General features: G+C 38.7%; 1 protein-coding gene across 2 annotated transcripts in view; it reads left to right on the top strand.

Moving 5' to 3' along the window:
- DNAJC10 (DnaJ heat shock protein family (Hsp40) member C10) overlaps positions 1-17,828 on the top strand; it is a 62,038-nt gene that overhangs the window by 39,152 nt on the left and 5,058 nt on the right. For both annotated transcript variants that reach the window (XM_043894266.1, XM_043894265.1), the window contains exons 15-21: positions 5,438-5,565; positions 5,877-5,993; positions 9,763-9,864; positions 11,058-11,213; positions 12,120-12,253; positions 14,981-15,034; positions 15,322-15,469. In XM_043894266.1, coding sequence (XP_043750201.1) covers positions 5,438-5,565; positions 5,877-5,993; positions 9,763-9,864; positions 11,058-11,213; positions 12,120-12,253; positions 14,981-15,034; positions 15,322-15,469 — 839 coding nt within the window. The remainder of the gene's footprint in view (positions 1-5,437; positions 5,566-5,876; positions 5,994-9,762; positions 9,865-11,057; positions 11,214-12,119; positions 12,254-14,980; positions 15,035-15,321; positions 15,470-17,828) is intronic.

Raw genomic sequence — 17,828 nt, 5'->3', positions numbered from 1 at the left:
CTAGAGGGATTTTAATCTGTTGCACCAGTCCCTTCTGAAGCGGTTCCCTTTGTTTATTTGGCTTCTGTTTGCGGGTCTCTTCAGAGCCTCATTTCCGCCCTGACACAGGCGGGCGGAGGTGGACTCTTATTCAGGTAGCTAGTTCCGTCGCTCTGCGGGGTAGGGAGGGGCTTGCGCTGCAGGGAGAGGCTGGCGCTGTGGGGACAGGCTTGCGCTGCGGGGATGGGCTGGGGCTGCCGGGAGCGGCTGACGCTGCTTTCTCCGTCTGTGCTGCTCAGGCTCCCGGCTGTTCTATATGGAGCGCGCCCCGCGCTGCGCGAGGTTCCAGCCCTCGGGTGTTCCACAAAAGCGCGGAAGGAAAAGCTGCGCCTGCTCTCTGTGCCTTCCCCGTCAGAGCGGTCCAGGCAGCCAGGGGCTTGGTGGGCGCACTATCCCCAGGTGTGGCGCGCCCCCTCCCTTCCGCGGACCCAGTCTCAGTTTCCGCTGACGCCAGTCGGGTGCGCGCGCCTTCCGCCCTCTGCGTCCCCAGCCCCAGTCCCCGCCCGCGCCGGTCGGGTGCCTGCGCCCTGTGTCTCGCCGCGACCTTCCCCTCCCCCCTGCCTCCTGCCTCCGGCGGGGCTGGGCCGTCAGCAGCCTGCGAGCTCTTCTCTGGATTTTCTCGGTCTCTTTGTTCTGCGAACGGCCGGCAGTGTGTTCGGGCCGGTTAATTTACTCTCTCTCTTTTGGTCTCCCACAGTTCAAGTTGGCAACTCACAGAAGTTCCCTCCGATTGTCCTCAGGGCACTTGGGCCCGGACCCTACCCCAAGCAATGCCGCCTAAGAGCTCCCTGGACGGATCTCCGTCCTTAGCTCTTTTGTCTCACTTTTTATCTTTTATATTTTGTCCTACCTCCTTTCGAAGACAATGGGCTGCTTTTCTGGGCGCCTGATGACCTCAGCTAGCGATCCGAAGTTGTTTTGCGAAGTTTGCTCTGCGTTCAGTTATTCTTTTGATGAATTTGTAGGAGAGAAAGTGGTCTCCCCGTCCTACTCCTCCGCCATCTTGGCTCCTCTATTCAGTGTTTTTTATAAATGAGATGTTTTCCTAAAGCTATCTGCATATTGTGCATGTCCATTTATATCTTCACAGCAAGGCAGAAACTTAGGCTCAGAAAGATAAAATAACTGGTGAAGATAGATTTTGTATCCAAATATGTCTGACTCTGAAGCCTAGACTTAGAGCTACACTAAACTATGCCACCTCGTAAAAGTGCTGGGAATGACCTAAGGTTTCATAGTGTTCTGTTCTTTTCCGCCTCTGAAATATTTCTCAGATTCCTTCTCTAGTCTATGCTTGCTGCCTTATTTCAGGTCCATCATCTCCATCTTGTCTAATATCCTCCAGGATAATTATCTGCCTCACAACATTTTTTCTTTACAATTAATTATTTGTTTTCTTTGCAGATTTATTACCATAGAATACCTGGAACCTTCACATGTCTCTTTTCTGCCTTGAGTCTTCTGATTTCGTTAGGAATAAACTTCAGATTCCCTAGCATAGGAGCAATGACTTTGTCTTGGTCACCACTGTATTTCCAGCACCTGGAATGGTGGTGCCTAACAGGAATTCAGTAAATAGTTGTTAAGTTAAAAGTTAACCTGCCTCTGCCTGGTTTTCCAACCTCATCTCCCACCTCTGCCCCTGCAAATAATTTTAGCTCTAGCTACTTGTGAGAACTTTGGCCACCTGATGTGAAGAGTTGACTCATTGGAAAAGACCCTGATGCTGGGAGGGATTGGGGGCAGGAGGAGAAGGGGACGGCAGAGGATGAAATGGCTGGATGGCATCACCGACTTGATGGACATGAGTTTGAGTAAACTCTGGGAGTTGGTGATGGACAGGGAGGCCTGGCGTGCTGCGATTCATGGGGTCGCAAAGAGTCGGACACGACTGAGCGACTGAACTGAACTGATACAGGGTCATCGTTTCCATCTTTGTAAATTCCATATATATGCGTTAGTATACTGTATTGGTGTTTTTCTTTCTGACTTACTTCACTCTGTATAATAGGCTCCAGTTTCATCCTCCTCAGGAGAACTGATTCAAATGCATTCTTTTTAATGGCTGAGTAATATTCCATTGTGTATATGTACCATAGCTTCCTTATCCATTTGTCTGCTGATGGGCATCTAGGTTGCTTCCATGTCCTGTCTATTATAAACAGTGCTGCGATGAACATTGGGGTACACGTGTCTCTTTCAATTCTGGTTTCCTCGGTGTGTATGCCCAGCAGTGGGATCACTGGGTCATATGGCAGTTCTGTGTCCAGTTTTTTAAGGAATCTCCACACTGTTCTCCATAGTGGCTGTACTAGTTTGCATTCCCACGAACAGTGTAAGAGGGTTCCCTTTTCTCCACACACTCTCCAGCATTTATTATTTGTAGACTTTTTGATAGCAGCCATTCTGACCAGCATGAGATAGTACCTCATTGTGGGTTTGATTTGCATTTCTCTGATAATGAGTGATGTTGAGCATCTTTTCATGTGTTTGTTAGCCATCTGTATGGCTTCTTTGGAGAAATGTCTGTTTAATTCTTTGGCCCATTTTTTGATTGGGTCATTTATTTTTCTGGAATTAAGCTGCAGGAGCTGCTTGTATATTTTTGAGATAAATTCTTTGTCAGTTGCTTCATATGCTATTATTTTCTCCCATTCTGAAGGCTGTCTTTTCACCTTATAGTTTGCTTCGTTTTGCAAAAGCTTTTAAGTTTAATTAGGTCCCATTTGTTTATATTTGCTTTTATTTCCATTACTCTGGGAGGCGGGTCATAGAGGATTCTGCTGTGATTTTTGTCAGAAAGTGTTTTGCCTGTTTTCCTCTAGGAGTTTTATAGTTTCTGGTCTTATGCTTAGATCTTTAATCAATTTTGAGTTTATTTTTGTGTATAGTGTTAGAAAGTGTTCTAGTTTCATTCTTTTACAAGTGGTTGACCAATTTTCCCAACACCACTTGTTAAACAGATTGTCTGTTCTCCATTGTATAAACTTAGCAGTTTAAAACAATGACCATTTATTAACTCAGCACAGTTTCTAGTGTTCAGGAAGCTGAGAACAGCTTAGCTAAGTGCTTCTGGCTCGGGTTTTCTCATGAGGTTGCAGTCACGGTGGGTAAGGACTATAGTCGCCTGAGGATTAGACTGTGGCCGGCAGATCTGGCTCCAGACTGACTCATGGGATCGCCAGGAGGCCTGCGTTCCTCACAGGATGGACCTCTCTGGGGGCCTGCTTGCTTATCCCAGAAGGAATGATGGAGAGACACACATGCACAGAAGCAGTAGTATCTTTTATAATCTGATCTCCGACAGTATAAACCAGCACACTCACCATATTCTATTGATTACATACACCAACCCCGGTACAACCGTGGTATGAGTCCTTGAGACAGGGGTCACTGAAGGCTATCTTGGAGATACCTACCCTAAGATGACTATGGGTTACACTTAGGAAGAATACATAGATGGAGTAATTTTCTGAGGTTAGAGAAAGCAGTCTGTTCATTGAGATCCAAGTAGAAGTAATAAATAAAATAAATATATATAATATATAAAATATAAATATATAAATATGAAATATATATATATATAAATAAATAAAATAACACCTCTTTAAAAATAAAGTGTTAAATATGTTCCAAGCACAGGAACCAGTAAGTGTATTCTTGGACTTTGAAATAAGAGCGAGCCTTATTCATTCTTAGAAGGCAAGAATTTTAGGATAACTGGAATGTGGAGTGTGGAAAGGTCTGAGACTTAAGACTGGAAATGGCACCGGGGTCCCAATTGTGTGTTTCATCTGTCGGGTAATAAATTAGTTTGGACTCTACCCTGAAGACAGAGCAAAGACTCTTATGGATTTAAGCAGAGATGTGACTTAACTAGTTCTACATTTTAGAAAGTTAACTGGCTGCCTAGAATTGGAGGGAGGGAAACCAAGTAGAAGTCTGATGTAATCATTTATGTAAGACAAGATTGGTAATGTAGATGAAGAGAACTAGACAATTTTTAAATGAATGCAAAATCAGTATAACTTGATGATTGTGTTTAAACTTAGGGAGATAAGAAAAGGAAACTCAAGTTTCTGACTTGGCAACTGAGTGATTGCACCATTCTGTAAGAAAGAGGACACTGGGGGAGGAGGTGACATGAAGTACACACCCCTGGTTCACAGTTGAATATAGGCCTGGTCTCAGGAGAAGAGTTTGGGCTAAAACTCTTTCTTTGGTAATTGAAACCTTAGGTGAGGATGACCTTGTCCAAAGGTGAATAGAGAGACAAGATTGGGACCCTGTGAATCATTTTTAAAAGATTGTCAAAGATAGAACAATTTATGAAGCAATTCAAGCAGCAGTAGCTAAAGAGCGGGGAAGAAGGAGAATGTGGTATCATTTATCACTGTTTAAATATTTATGAAATGTTTCTTTTCTGTTGGCCTATGAACTCCTTAAGGAGAAAGTGTGTATCTTTTATTTTGCATGCGCTATGGCATTTAAAACAGGACCTGACACATAATAGGTGCTTTACTTAACATTAACTATTGAGTGAATAAATCAGAGGGCACATGGGAAAATGGATTATGTCCTGGTCCTAAGAAAGCTAGTATTTGCGAAGGCAAGGAGTATATTCTTTAAGCAGTGGCCTTTAAGCAAGGGGACCACACAATCAGATTAATGTTTTTGTAACTTGCCTCTGGTAGCAGTGTAGAAAATGAATTAGTTAAGGAAGGCAGAATAGAAAGACCAGCTTGGTTATTTCAGTAGGCTAGACTAAATTTAGGCAGTAGCCTAAATTGGGGTTGGAGATGGTAAGAGAGAGAATGGTTGGAGCTGTGATACACAGGCAAAGAGAGAAGGCAAGAATCACTCTAGGAAATCTGATTTACCACCTAGTGGATGATTACGCTATTGTCAAGGTAGGAAAGGTGAGAAAAGGAGCAAGTTTAGGGAAGAATAACTCAACTTGATTTAATGTATATTTTGTTTGAAATGTTCATATGGCATCCAGGTGTAAATATTTCCACTGGGTAACTCAGGTCTTGAATTCATAAAAGAAGTCTCGGTTGAAGAAACAGACTTAAGAGTTAGGCCATAACAGTAGTTCAGGCAAGCAAAAAGAACTCCAAGAACATTGGGAGGCAATAATTCTCCCTCTGAGGATGAAGGAACTTTTCAAAGAGGTCTTGACATTTTATCTGATCTGCAAGAAGCAGAGTGTAAAGCAAAGGTTTCTCTGGCAGAGCAAACTTACATAGTATACAGAACACTAAAACCTCCACCAAATCAATTTGTTCATAAGTTTATCTTCTTTTCAATATTTCAAGTATAAAAGCTTTGAAATGTTTCTATGGATAAAAAGACAAAATGTAGATTTTAATTTTTCTCTTTTTTCTCTATTTCAAAGGAAAGAAGATTCTATATGACATACTTGCCTTTGCCAAGGAAAGTGTCAATTCTCATGTTACCACACTTGGACCTCAGAATTTTCCTGCCAATGAAAAAGAACCATGGCTAGTTGATTTTTTTGCCCCTGTAAGTTATGTTTATTTGTCATATTTCAACATTTTCAGGTTTTCTCTTGTTATGACAGAAAAAAAAAAAAAAACAAATACGTTTTCTGGGTAACCTTGAATAATGAACAGTGTTACTCAATTTGGCTACTGGCACATATTGTTTTTAAGAAAGGCTGACATACTTGCCCTTCCAAGGACTAAGTATATAAATGCTTAAGATTTGTAACTGTAATAAATATCCTTTATCTTAGCATATTGCTTGTTGCAAAAAAATATGTGGTTTTTTGGTTTCATTTGGCTTGGTGCTTATGAATATTTTTCCTTCAATAGTGGTGTCCACCATGTCGAGCTTTATTGCCAGAGCTGCGAAAAGCATCAAAGCATCTTTATGGTCAGCTTAAGTTCGGTACATTAGATTGTACAGTTCACGAAGGACTCTGTAATATGGTAAGGCAAAGTATAAATATTTATTCTAATGTTTTTGCAAAATGTTTCAGCAGCCTCACATTAAGGCAGTAAAATAACTTTCAAAAGTACATATAACATTTAGAGTAGTAACATATTACTTAAATAATTTCATCAAAATGATATAAAATTATGAAAATTATGATTGGATTAAACATAAATATTTAAGGGGTTTTTTTTTTTTAATATTACCTTTTTGCAACCTATGGGCGTGTCTGCTCGCTCAGATGGTAAAAAATCTGCCTGCAATGCAGGAGACCCGGGTTTGAACCCTGGGTCGGGAAGATGCCCTAGAGAAGGGAGTGGCTACCCACTCCAGTCTTCTTACCTGCGGACAGAGGAGCCTGGCGGACTACAGTCCATGGGGTTGCAAAGAGTGGACAGGACTGAGCGACTGACACTTTCACTACGCTTTCTTTCTGGCAACCTATAGTTTTTATTCTTTGTCTTCTAAGTGTAGTTAATAGAAATTAAGCAGGCTTTCTTAAACCTTTATTTACATAACATACTTTCTTAGGTTAATATTTACTCTTCAGTTTAGGAAGAAATAGAAATTATAAAATATTCTTGGGGGGGAAAATCCTAAATCAGATCAAGCCTACAGATATTAGTGTATAGGCAATCCAGTGACAGAGGACATATTAAGTGATATGGGGGTATGCATACAATCTTCAAATCCCAGCATGTAGAGAACTTTTTAGGACAAATAGCAGTTTATTGAACATACACATGAAAAGAAGGAAGAAAGATATTAAAAAGCCTGAGAAGATGTATCATTCAAATACAGTGTTCAGGCCTTGTACTCAAACAAACCAACTCAAAAAAAGATAATTGAAGAAACTTGAACACTGAGTTTCTGATGATTTTCAGTAATTATTATTATGAAGGTATACAGATAGCCAACAGGCCTATGGAAGGTTGTTCACCTCTGGTTATTAGAGAAGTATAAATTACGACAGTATCACCTCGCATTGGTTAGAATGGCTGTCACCCAAACGTCTGCAAACAGTAAACCCTGAAGACGGTGTAGAGGAAAACGAGTCCTCCCACACTGCTGATGGGAACATAAATCGGTGCAGCGACTGTGGAGAATGTGAAGGGTTCCTTAAAATACGAAAAATAGGACTACCGTATGACCCAGCAGTCCTAACCCTGCGTACATACCCAAAAAAACAAACTCTAATTTGAAGAGATACAGTTCACAGAAGCAGGATTTACAATAGCCATGATACGGCAACAGCCCAAGTGGCTGTCAGCGACAGTTGGCTTAAGACGGGGGGCGGGGTTGTGGCCGGAGAATATTATGCTTAATGAAGTAAGTCAGACAGAGAAAGCCAAATATTACATGATATCACTTATATGTGGAATCTTAAAATTTACACAAATCAGCCTGTATACAGAACAGAGACATGCTCACAAACAGAGAAAACGAACCTTGTTACCGAAGCCTGAGGTGACAGGTTACAATCAGGAGATTAACAGATACACACTCCTACACATAAAATAAGCTACAAAGGCAGCGTACTGCACAGGGAGTTATATTCAGTATGTGGTGATAACCTATTGTGGAAAAGAATCTGAAATATATATATATATAACACTAAATCATTTTGCTGTAGAACTGAAGTCTACCCAATGTTGTAAATCAACTATACTTCAATTTTTTTAGAAAGCAATGTGTTTTAAAAGCAAAGTAGAAGTAAATGTAGGGTGAAATCTTTATGCATCTCTGTGAGGAATAATTTCACTGCACAGAGATGCTCATGCCTGCCATTACACACATAGACTGAGAATAAAAGTTACGAGTGATTTTAGCTTCATTGAATGTTAAAACTGTTGCCAAAGAGACATTATAAAGTCGAAACAAACAACAGACTGAGGAAATACTTGCAGCACATACAACTGACAAAGCCTTACTGTCCAGAATGTTTAAAGACTACAGATCAGTTTTTTAAAATAGCAAAAGAATGAGGAGGTTTAGACATTTTATAAAGGCAGAAATTCGATAAATGTGAAAAATGTTCAACTTTACTGGTCCTCAATAAAGTACAAGTTATTGCAGTGGTCATATACCCTTCCTCCATCAAATTAAAAAAACTTAGCTGACCAGTAGTAATAAGTACATGAATAAATAAATAATCCAGTCACATGTAGAATAATCATAGAGGATTTAAAACTAGATCTGTCTTTACCAGCATGTTTGGTAAATCTCAAGACTATAATGAAAAAAGCAGGTTGTAGAATAGTATACAGAGTGTGATAAAATTATAGAAAGTTTATAAGTGCTCAGACATTACAGTATACTGTTTAGGAATACACATGCATGTAGCAAAAGTGTAAAACATCAGTGGATTGGATACATGCTTATTTCAGGATATTGGTTATTCCTAATGTCAGAAAGGGAAGGAAATGGGATCAAAAAGGAGAACCTCCAAAGATCTGCCAGAACGGCAGAAAAGTTAGTCATCCCTAAATGTAGTGGTAGAGATATGTATTTGTTAAATGAGTCTCTTTCTATATCATGTTTGAAATTTCATTAAAATAAATTTAAAAAATGAAATAAATAAGGCCTTTGGTTATAAATGTCTTATATGGGACTTTGAAAAGTTGCTAAGCAAAAATGAAGAATTGTGTTCAACAGTAATTTGAATTCCTATAGTTTTTCTACTTTTCATCTCAGTTTTTAATTTTCTATAGATAATTAAGCAGAATGTAGATATTTAAAGCTGTTGTAACAATTCACCTGGAATAGAGGCCAGGATTCCTTCCTCACTAGTTGGTTAATCTCCACCAAGTCACTGAGCCTCTCACTACCTCAGTTTCCTCATCTATAGAGTTGATTCAGTGATTTTAGCTTCCAAATAGAATTGTTTTGAGGAACAGATGAGAAACTACATTTCAGTGCTAAAAAAAACGTGCTCAACACATAGTAAGGACTTGTCAAATGTTAGATAAATGGTTTTTTCCATCTAATGGGTTATTTGTGCTCATTTACAAAAGTTTGATGAATATTTCCATCGCTTTTTCTGAAGTTATTTTTGAAGTTCAGTTTGCTAATGAGTGCTTGTCAGCTTTGAGGATGCATAGTTCAGCTACAGCAAATTTAGAGATGGGGATCTGTTTATAACCTTTAAAAAAAGAAAAAAAAAAACTTGAGAAGTGCTTCCTGAATTAGTGCTCATGTTAATTCTGAGGAAGGAAATTATAGTGGGTTTACACACACACACACCATAAATGAGCAAACAGTAAAAAGTGACCTCATTTTTAGCACGATTCATAATTCTCTAATCTAAAAATGGCTGTGTGCAACGTGGATTATTATTTCCTTATTCTTGCTATTTTTATGTCCTTGATTTTCTTCTACTTCTGAACAAATTGGAGTGTTTATTATGGTTTAACAAAAATAATCACACACTCAAACCAGAGCTCAGTCTGCTCTTACCCCATCCACCCTGGCTCAGGAGGGCAGGAGAGGACTGCACTCAGAAATGCCCATCTCCCTCCTCAGTGTTCGGTGCCTACGGATTTTGTGGCTAATGGAGTAACTGCATGTAAGAATCAGCTGCTCAGGGTACAGCGGTAGATCTAGTTCCTTTGTTAAATTTGGCTAGGCTAAAATTTTTCAGCCATCAGTTAAGCATTGAGTCTTTTAAAATGTTGTTGTTACTTAAGGCACGCTGGTTATAAATTTGAAGCAAATCGGTAAAATATATAGAATCTTATGTTTAATTTGTATTTTCATTCCTAACAGTATAACATTCAGGCTTATCCAACAACAGTGGTATTCAACCAGTCCAACATTCATGAATATGAAGGACATCACTCTGCTGAACAGATCTTGGAGTTCGTAGAGGTATTTTAACTTACAGCCTATATAGCTATAAATCCTTCCATGTATGTATATACTTCATATGAGCATTTAATAATATTTAATAATAGGATTTGTTAAATTTTCTACTCTTCTAGTAATAGACTTATTCTCAGTTCATAGCTAGTGTGTTTTGTTTGTTACCTAGTATGGTGCCTTGTACTTGGTGGACACAATTATTTATTGTATACATGAAATTAAAACTTTTGCTTAAAGCCTTGTCAGCCCTCTCCCCGCCCCTGTTTTCTGTAGTTTTCTCTAATCTACCACAGATTATTTCTTTTTGGTCCCATATAGATTAGATAGCAGTGAATCCCATTCTTGGATAGTTCCAAGAAATATGTGGCTAAGGACAGGCTTACCTCAGCCACCAATGGAAGGCTTCTGCACCTCAACAGCCTATGCCAAGCCTGCTGTTATGAGCCCAGGAGTGCTCTACTAGAGCATCCTCCCCCCCCTTTTTTTTTAATCACTACTAATCTTAATTGACTAGAATAGTTAACAGGGGACTCCTAACAGAAAAAGGAACAATTATAGCTTATTATCTATGCAGTTGCCCTCCCAGCCTCTGTCCTACTCTTCTCTTCCTCCTCCTGAAAAATAATAGCTTTTTGTTTTGTGTTGTCTCTCTCCCCAAGGAAGCTAACATGATTAGTATTACCCAATCATGATAGACTGAAGCTCGTTATTAACAAAACAGCATTTGGAACAAGTGATCTGAGGTTGTGCAGTATCTCAAGTGGGAATGTCAGAAAAATAGGATAGTAGGCTTTCCATTAATAATTAAAGGGTGTCCTTTCCAAACCAATTATTGGTTCCAAAAAGAACTACGTGGCCTACGTAGACATCTGGGCAGCTCTTGAAACTCTTGCCTCATCTACCCACAACCTTAATTCAAGTTGCCACTTTTCTCTGCTTAAGATGGTTTTAGTGATACATAGAAATAAGAAAATATTCCTTGATTTAATAAGACTGATGAGCAGAATCCAAACTTAAAAAGTAAATTAAGGGTCATTTCTTCAAATAATCCACTATAGATTCTCTTTAAATATCCTAATGTATCCTTTGATTATTCAAAAGCAGAAACTTTTCTAAGTGACATATACCAACAGTTTGCCCAAGAATATGTGAACTACTCTTTTTTATATCTGTTGCAATGAATGCTATATTCTCTTCAGGATCTTATGAATCCTTCTGTGATCTCTTTGACACCTACCACTTTCAACGAACTGGTTAAACAAAGAAAGCATGATGAAGTCTGGATGGTTGATTTCTATTCTCCATGGTGTCATCCATGTCAAGTCTTAATGCCAGAATGGAAAAGAATGGCCCGGGTATAGTAACATAATTTATTGTCCAAGTATAGTAAAATAATATATTTTTTAAATCTTAACATATAGTAAGAATGTTCATTTAACAAGCATTTTGAAACTGAGATGAATGAAGCTGCCTCTAGATTATCACTTAATAAGAGTTTTGATCATTTTTTATTTAACAGATTTCAGCTCTGCTTCTGTCTGGCATTGAGTAGTACACAGTAAGGACCCTTTTATCTGTGTCCCTTGGTTTGACCAAATTTCTGCCAACATCAACACAAAGATCCTTTTGTTTCCTATTAATATTTTTTCTGCTTCTTCATTTTTAGAGCTTAGAAATACAGTTTCTTCACAGTGTTATAAGATGATAAAGAAAAAATGGCCTTGATCAATGAAATAGTTAGGTTTTTAAATTTCCTACAGAGCATTATAAATCATGAAAGATTGGAAACAAATTATTTAAATATCAGAATGGAAAATGCAATTACTATTTTATCTATTTATAAGGTAAAAAATGAATAAGCCTAAGAGTTAAAATTCTTTCTAGTATTTAAATTCATAATATAATTTTCCACTCTTTTCAATGAAATTTTTATATTCAGGCATGACTCAGTATGATATCTGCAACCCACATTTCCATTTTAAAAAGTAATTTTGAAGGACTGTTGGAAAGAAATTCATTCTTGGTTTCTGACACATCAAATTTTAGATATACATAATTTTCCCCATGTAATAGATGAATGGAATCAATTATTTAATCTACAATAATTTTAGTAAGTTTTTGACTACAAAATTAGATTTCTAATTTATTATTATATATGTTATGTTTTAAGCCCTTCTCTATTGTAAACATAAAAAATTGTTATGGAGGTAATTTAATTCTAATTACTTTGATCTATTCATCTTTTTTTTTTTCTTTTATAGACATTAATTGGACTGATCAATGTGGGCAGTATAGACTGCCAACAATATCATTCTTTTTGTGCCCAAGAAAATGTTCAGAGATACCCTGAGATAAGATTTTTTCCCCAAAAATCAAATAAAGCTTATGAATATCAGTAAGTATTCTCTAAAATTTGAAGGCATTTATATAATCATTTATTTTTATACAGTTAAAATTTTAAAGTTATCCTAACTAAATAAAAGTTAAACCACCCAGTGTTTTGGGAGAGCCCACACCTTACTTAAAATAGTGTGGGAATGAGGAATTTACAAAGCGAAAAGTGAACTGAATGGACCCACTGACTGTGAAGCTGACGATCTAGTAAAGAAGAAAATGAGAGGAAGAACATTTACTAAGCCCCTCTTTGGTTTCAGGTACTGTACTAGAGACTTTTTGCTCATTACTTCCACTTGTCTTCACACATACTCTTGAGAAGTAAGAATTATTACCCTTCCTGCTGTTAGAGATAACTTTCCCGAGTCACACAGCTGCTGCGGTTTGAGGCTGGGGTTTGAATTCAGATCGGTGTTACCCGTGCTGTTTTGATAACACCATATGACATTTCAAGTAGGAAACTCATACAAAACAGAATATAATAAAGATTGTTAAAAAGTAAAAATGAACCACGGATTTCAGAAAAAAGGATCACAACCATGAGAGGAAATCATGAGGCTACATTTTTGCTGTGCCCTTCTTCCCCCCCCCCTCCCCCTGCCCCGCCGCTTGCCTGGAACTCAGAGTCCAGTGCTTTTTTTTTTTTTTTTTAATATAAATTTATTTTAATTGGAGGCTAATTACTTTACAGTATTGTATTGGTTTTGCCATACATTGACATGAATTCACCACGGGTGTACATGTGCTCCCCATCCTGAACCCCCCTGCCACCTCCCTCCCCATCCCATCCCTCAGGGTCATCCCAGTGCACCAGCCCCGAGCACCCTGTCTCATGCATCCAACCTGGACTGGGGATTCATTTCACATATGATAATATACAGGTTTCAATGCCATTCTCCCAAACCATCCCACCCTCGCCCTCTCCCAAAGTCCAAAAGACTGTTCTATATGTCTGTGTCTCTTTTGCTGTCTTGCACATGGGGTTATCGTTACCATCTTTCTAAATTCCATATATATGTGTTAGTATACTGTATTGGTGGTTTTCTTTCTGACTTACTTCACTCTGTATAATAGGCTCCAGTTTCATCAACCTCATTAGAACTGATTCAAATGTATTTCTTTTTAATGGCTGAGTAATATTCCATGGTGTATATGTACCACAGCTTTCTTATCGACTCATCTGCTGATGGGCATCTAGGTTGCTTCCATGTCCTGGCTATTTTTACAATAGCTGCTATTGTAACAGTGCTGTGATGAACATTGGGGTACACGTGTCTCTTTCAGATCGGTTTCCTCGGTGTGTATGCCCAGCAGTGGGATCACTGGGTCATATGACAGTTCTAGTTCCAGTTTTTTAAGGACTCTCCCTCCACACTGTTCTCCATAGTGGCTGTACTAGTTTGCATTCCCAGCAACAGTGTAAGAGGGTTCCCTTTTCTCCACACCCTCTCCAGCATTTATTGTTTGTAGACTTTTGGATAGCAGCCATTCTGACTGGCGTGAAATGGTACCTCATTGTGGTTTTGATTTGCATTTCTCTGATAATGAGTGATGTTGAGCATCTTTTCATGTGTTTGTTAGCCATCTATCTGTATGTCTTCTTTGGAGAAATGAATGGTATTTTTCACAGAACTAGAACAAATAATTTCACAATTTGTATGGAAATACAAAAAACCCCAAATAGCCAAAACAATCTTGAGAAAGAAGAATGGAACTGGAGGAATCAACCTGCCTGACTTCAGACTCTACTACAAAGCCACAGTCATCAAGACAGTATGGTACTGGCACAAAGACAGAAATATAGATCAATGGAACAAAATAGAAAGTCCAGCGATAAATCCACACACCTGTGGACACCTTGTCTTTGACAAAGGAGGCAAGAATATACAATGGAGAAAAGATAAATCTCTTTAACAAGTGGTGCTGGGAAAACTGGTCAACCACTTGTAAAAGAATGAAACTAGAACACTTGCTAACACCATACACAAAAATAAATTCAAAATGGATTAAAGATCTAAATGTAAGACCAGAAACCATAAAACTCCTAGAGGAAAAGATAGGCAAAACACTCTCTGACATAAATCACAACAGGATCCTCTATGACCCACCTCCCAGAATATTGGAAATAAAAGCATGAATAAATGGAACCTAATTAAAATTAAAAGCTTTTGCACAACAAAGGAAACTATAAGCAAGGTGAAAAGACAGCATTCAGAACGGGAAAAAATAATAGCAAACGAAGCAACTGACAAAGAATTAATCTCAAAAATATACAAGCAACTCCTGCAGCTCAATTCCAGAAAAATAAATGACCCAATCAAAAAATGGGCGAAAGAACTACGCTGTGCCTTTTGACATGTGTCTTAAAAAGTAGATAGGAATTTGACGAACTGTAATAACCGGGGTAAAGGTTTCAGAACTAAAGCCTTGGAGATTTTGAGTTTTGCCATTACCATAGGTCTGTGGGAGATGTCCAGCAGACATCTAAACATTTAGGTCTGTTTTGAGCACACACGCACACACACACCGAAAAAAACGTCGAGACTAGAGAAAAATACACTTGGAAAGCCATGTAAGCTTAGTATTTGCAGCTAAGGCGTATCTGAGAAAAGAGATGCTAAATGAAGCCAGTCAACTAAACTTTTAAATTGCTACAAAGGGATTGTTTTCTGAACATACCCAATAATAGAAATAACTGTTTATAACTTACATATTTTTCTTCTTTCAGTAGTTACAATGGTTGGAATAGAGATGCTTATTCCCTAAGAATCTGGGGTCTAGGGTGAGTAATTAAATTATGTATATTTGTATAAATTATATCCAATGCTCTTTACCTTTCTTTTATGTCTGTGGCTAAATTTACTCAGTTAAGGTTCTAGCACTTTAAAGTAACACTTACTTAGGAAAGTTCTAGCACTTAGGAAAGAATATAATTTACCAAGATAAGGTTATGCTTTATTATGTTGTCATTCTTTGAAGTCTTTTTTTAACTTATAAAGATTTGCAATAGTCTATTTTAGATGTTTGCTTTGACTTTGTATAATAAATAATTTTGATCTCTTGTCACAGATTTTTACCTCAAGCATCTATAGATCTAACACCTCAGACTTTCAATGAAAAGGTTCTACAAGGGAAAAACCATTGGGTGGTTGATTTCTACGCTCCTTGGTGTGGACCTTGCCAGAACTTTGCTCCAGAGTTTGAGCTCTTGGCTAGGGTAAGTCTTATCTATCTACTTAAATAAGCTATAGTCACCCTCATGTTTTAATAATTAGATAAGATTTTGTAAATAATAATTTTTTCCTTAAAAGTTTCCTCTGAATTTAAAAACTCTGCTCCATTTCAGTGATTTTAATCTTTGCAGTAGATTCTTGCTTTTTCACTAAAGCTAGTAACTACCTACCTATCTTGATTAAGAACATCTACTTAAGCAGAATAGCCAGAAACCTCACTTCTTCCCTTGTTCTTTATTTTCTTCATGCTGCCCTCTAGGCAGTCACTAGATCCTGTCACTAGATCCTGTCAGTTCAGTCTCCTAAACTTCTTTGAAATCTGTCATCCCTCTGCTAGCTTTTTGGTCACACCTTCATCATCTAGACTTAGTTATATGCACCTCTTAACTAGTCTCATACTGCCAGCCTGCCTTCTTCAGTTCCACCCTAATGATCTTTCTGACATATTGCCTTCTCTAGCTTTCTGTTAACCACATTTCTTGATGACAGCTCTCTAATCTGACCCTTCTGACGTCTTTAGCTTTTTCCCTCTCCCTGACCTTATACTCCAGGCACAGCAAAGTGCTCCAGGTTCTCTGAATAGGTGCTTTTATGTCCATGCTGTCCCCTCTCTAAAATGCGTTTTCCTTACTTTGGTCATCTGGATTGTTTTTTGTCCCTAATCTACAAAGCCCAGCACCATTGGGATTTCTGCATTCTCTCCCCTTCCCAGTACTCCTTCAGTATGCTTATACATTGTATGTTAACTATATCTGCCTCCTCTATAAACTATGAGCTTCTTGAAAGCAGTATATCTCTTACCTATCTGTATATCCCGTGTCTTAACTCGATAAACACTTAGAAAATTAAAGTAAACGCAGTTTATTTTGGTATTTCTGTTATAAATCCTATTAATGGCCTCATCCAAATTGTTAGCTTCCCTACCTCTGTACTCAAGGAATTTTGCCTTTGGCTACAAAACGTTCATTAGAATGCTAAAGCCAGCACTAGTTCCATCAGTCTGAAACAAAAGCTGAGCATCCCAGGCAGGAGCAATTTTTTTTTTTTTTTTAAGCAAAGAGATTTCAAAACTCCTATGGAGCTATAAGAGATTGTTTCAGTTATTGACTGGTTTTTGAAATAAAAGGTTATTCTTTTTTTTTCCTACTTATCGTATCTTTTTTGCTCTTGTGCTTCTTTTTCTCTAATAATCCAGACAAAAATGTTTTATTCCCTTATCTTTTAAGTACTGAAAAACTTAATTTAGCATATTTTGTAATGCAACTGTATCTTGAATATAGCAGAAAAGTATTTAAAAGGTCATTCAGCAAATCCTGAGCACCAAGTAAAAAGCACTATGCCAAACATTAGGGCTGAAAAAATGGAAAGATGAATATTGCATGTTTTTTAAATGAGATTTTAATCTAGTGGGAAGATAAAATGCAAATACATGTAAATCAGTAGTATCTTTACTATAGTGAATCAGAGCAAAGCGAGAGCATGGGGAGCAGGTCAGAGTCATACCAGGAGGCCGGAGGCTCCACGGGAAGTGGTGTTGGAGCTGGGAATCGCAGCATGGCTGGGACTGCGGCACTTGGAAGGGTTGACTCAGGAGTCCTCTAAACACAGGAGACAGAGCTTGCAGAGATGCAGGAGACACAGACGGCGGAGCAAGTTCAGGCTCTTCCTCTGTTGGTCCAGTGTGGCCAGAGGATAAAGACAGAGGGGGCGTGGCCAAAACAGGCGCTTAGCCAGGCAAGGAGGCGGCGGTGTGGTCAGCTTGCCCGCGCTCTTCACACTGGACGCTTCGCCTCACTGCTCTCACACTGTTCAGAATGTATTCTGTAGAAGCATGGGAGGAGAACTGTTGGATCGGTCAGGATCCTTTTCTATTGTAGAAGGATCACATTGAGTGGACTGAACCTGGGCCGTCAAGACGAGAGAAAGATCAGAGCACCAAAAGCAGGGCTGCCCTGGCGCAAGTTAGTCTGCCTTTAGTACCCCAACCTTGGGGACAAAATTAGAGGTAGCAGGGATATTTTAATTGTCCTGAAGTGAGGTGATAACCTGAACCAGGATTATGGCAGTGGTACAAAGAATGGAACAAATATGAGAGATAAGAATGACTAGGATTTGAAGTAGTAGTGAAGTCGCTCAGTCGTGTCTGACTCTCTGTGACCCCGTGGACTGTAGCCTACCATGCTCCTCCATCCATGGGATTTTCCAGGCAAGATACTAGAGTGGGTTGCCATCTCCTCCTCCAGGGGATCTTCCCGACCCTGGGATCGAACCCAAGTCTCCGCATTGCAGGCAGACGCTTTACCGTCTAAGCCATCAGGGAAGCCCAATACTGCCTTTGGACAT

This window comes from Cervus elaphus, chromosome 33 (assembly GCF_910594005.1).
Source record: "Cervus elaphus chromosome 33, mCerEla1.1, whole genome shotgun sequence".
NCBI lineage: Eukaryota > Metazoa > Chordata > Mammalia > Artiodactyla > Cervidae > Cervus > Cervus elaphus.
This window is presented reverse-complemented; position numbering and strand designations above follow the sequence as displayed.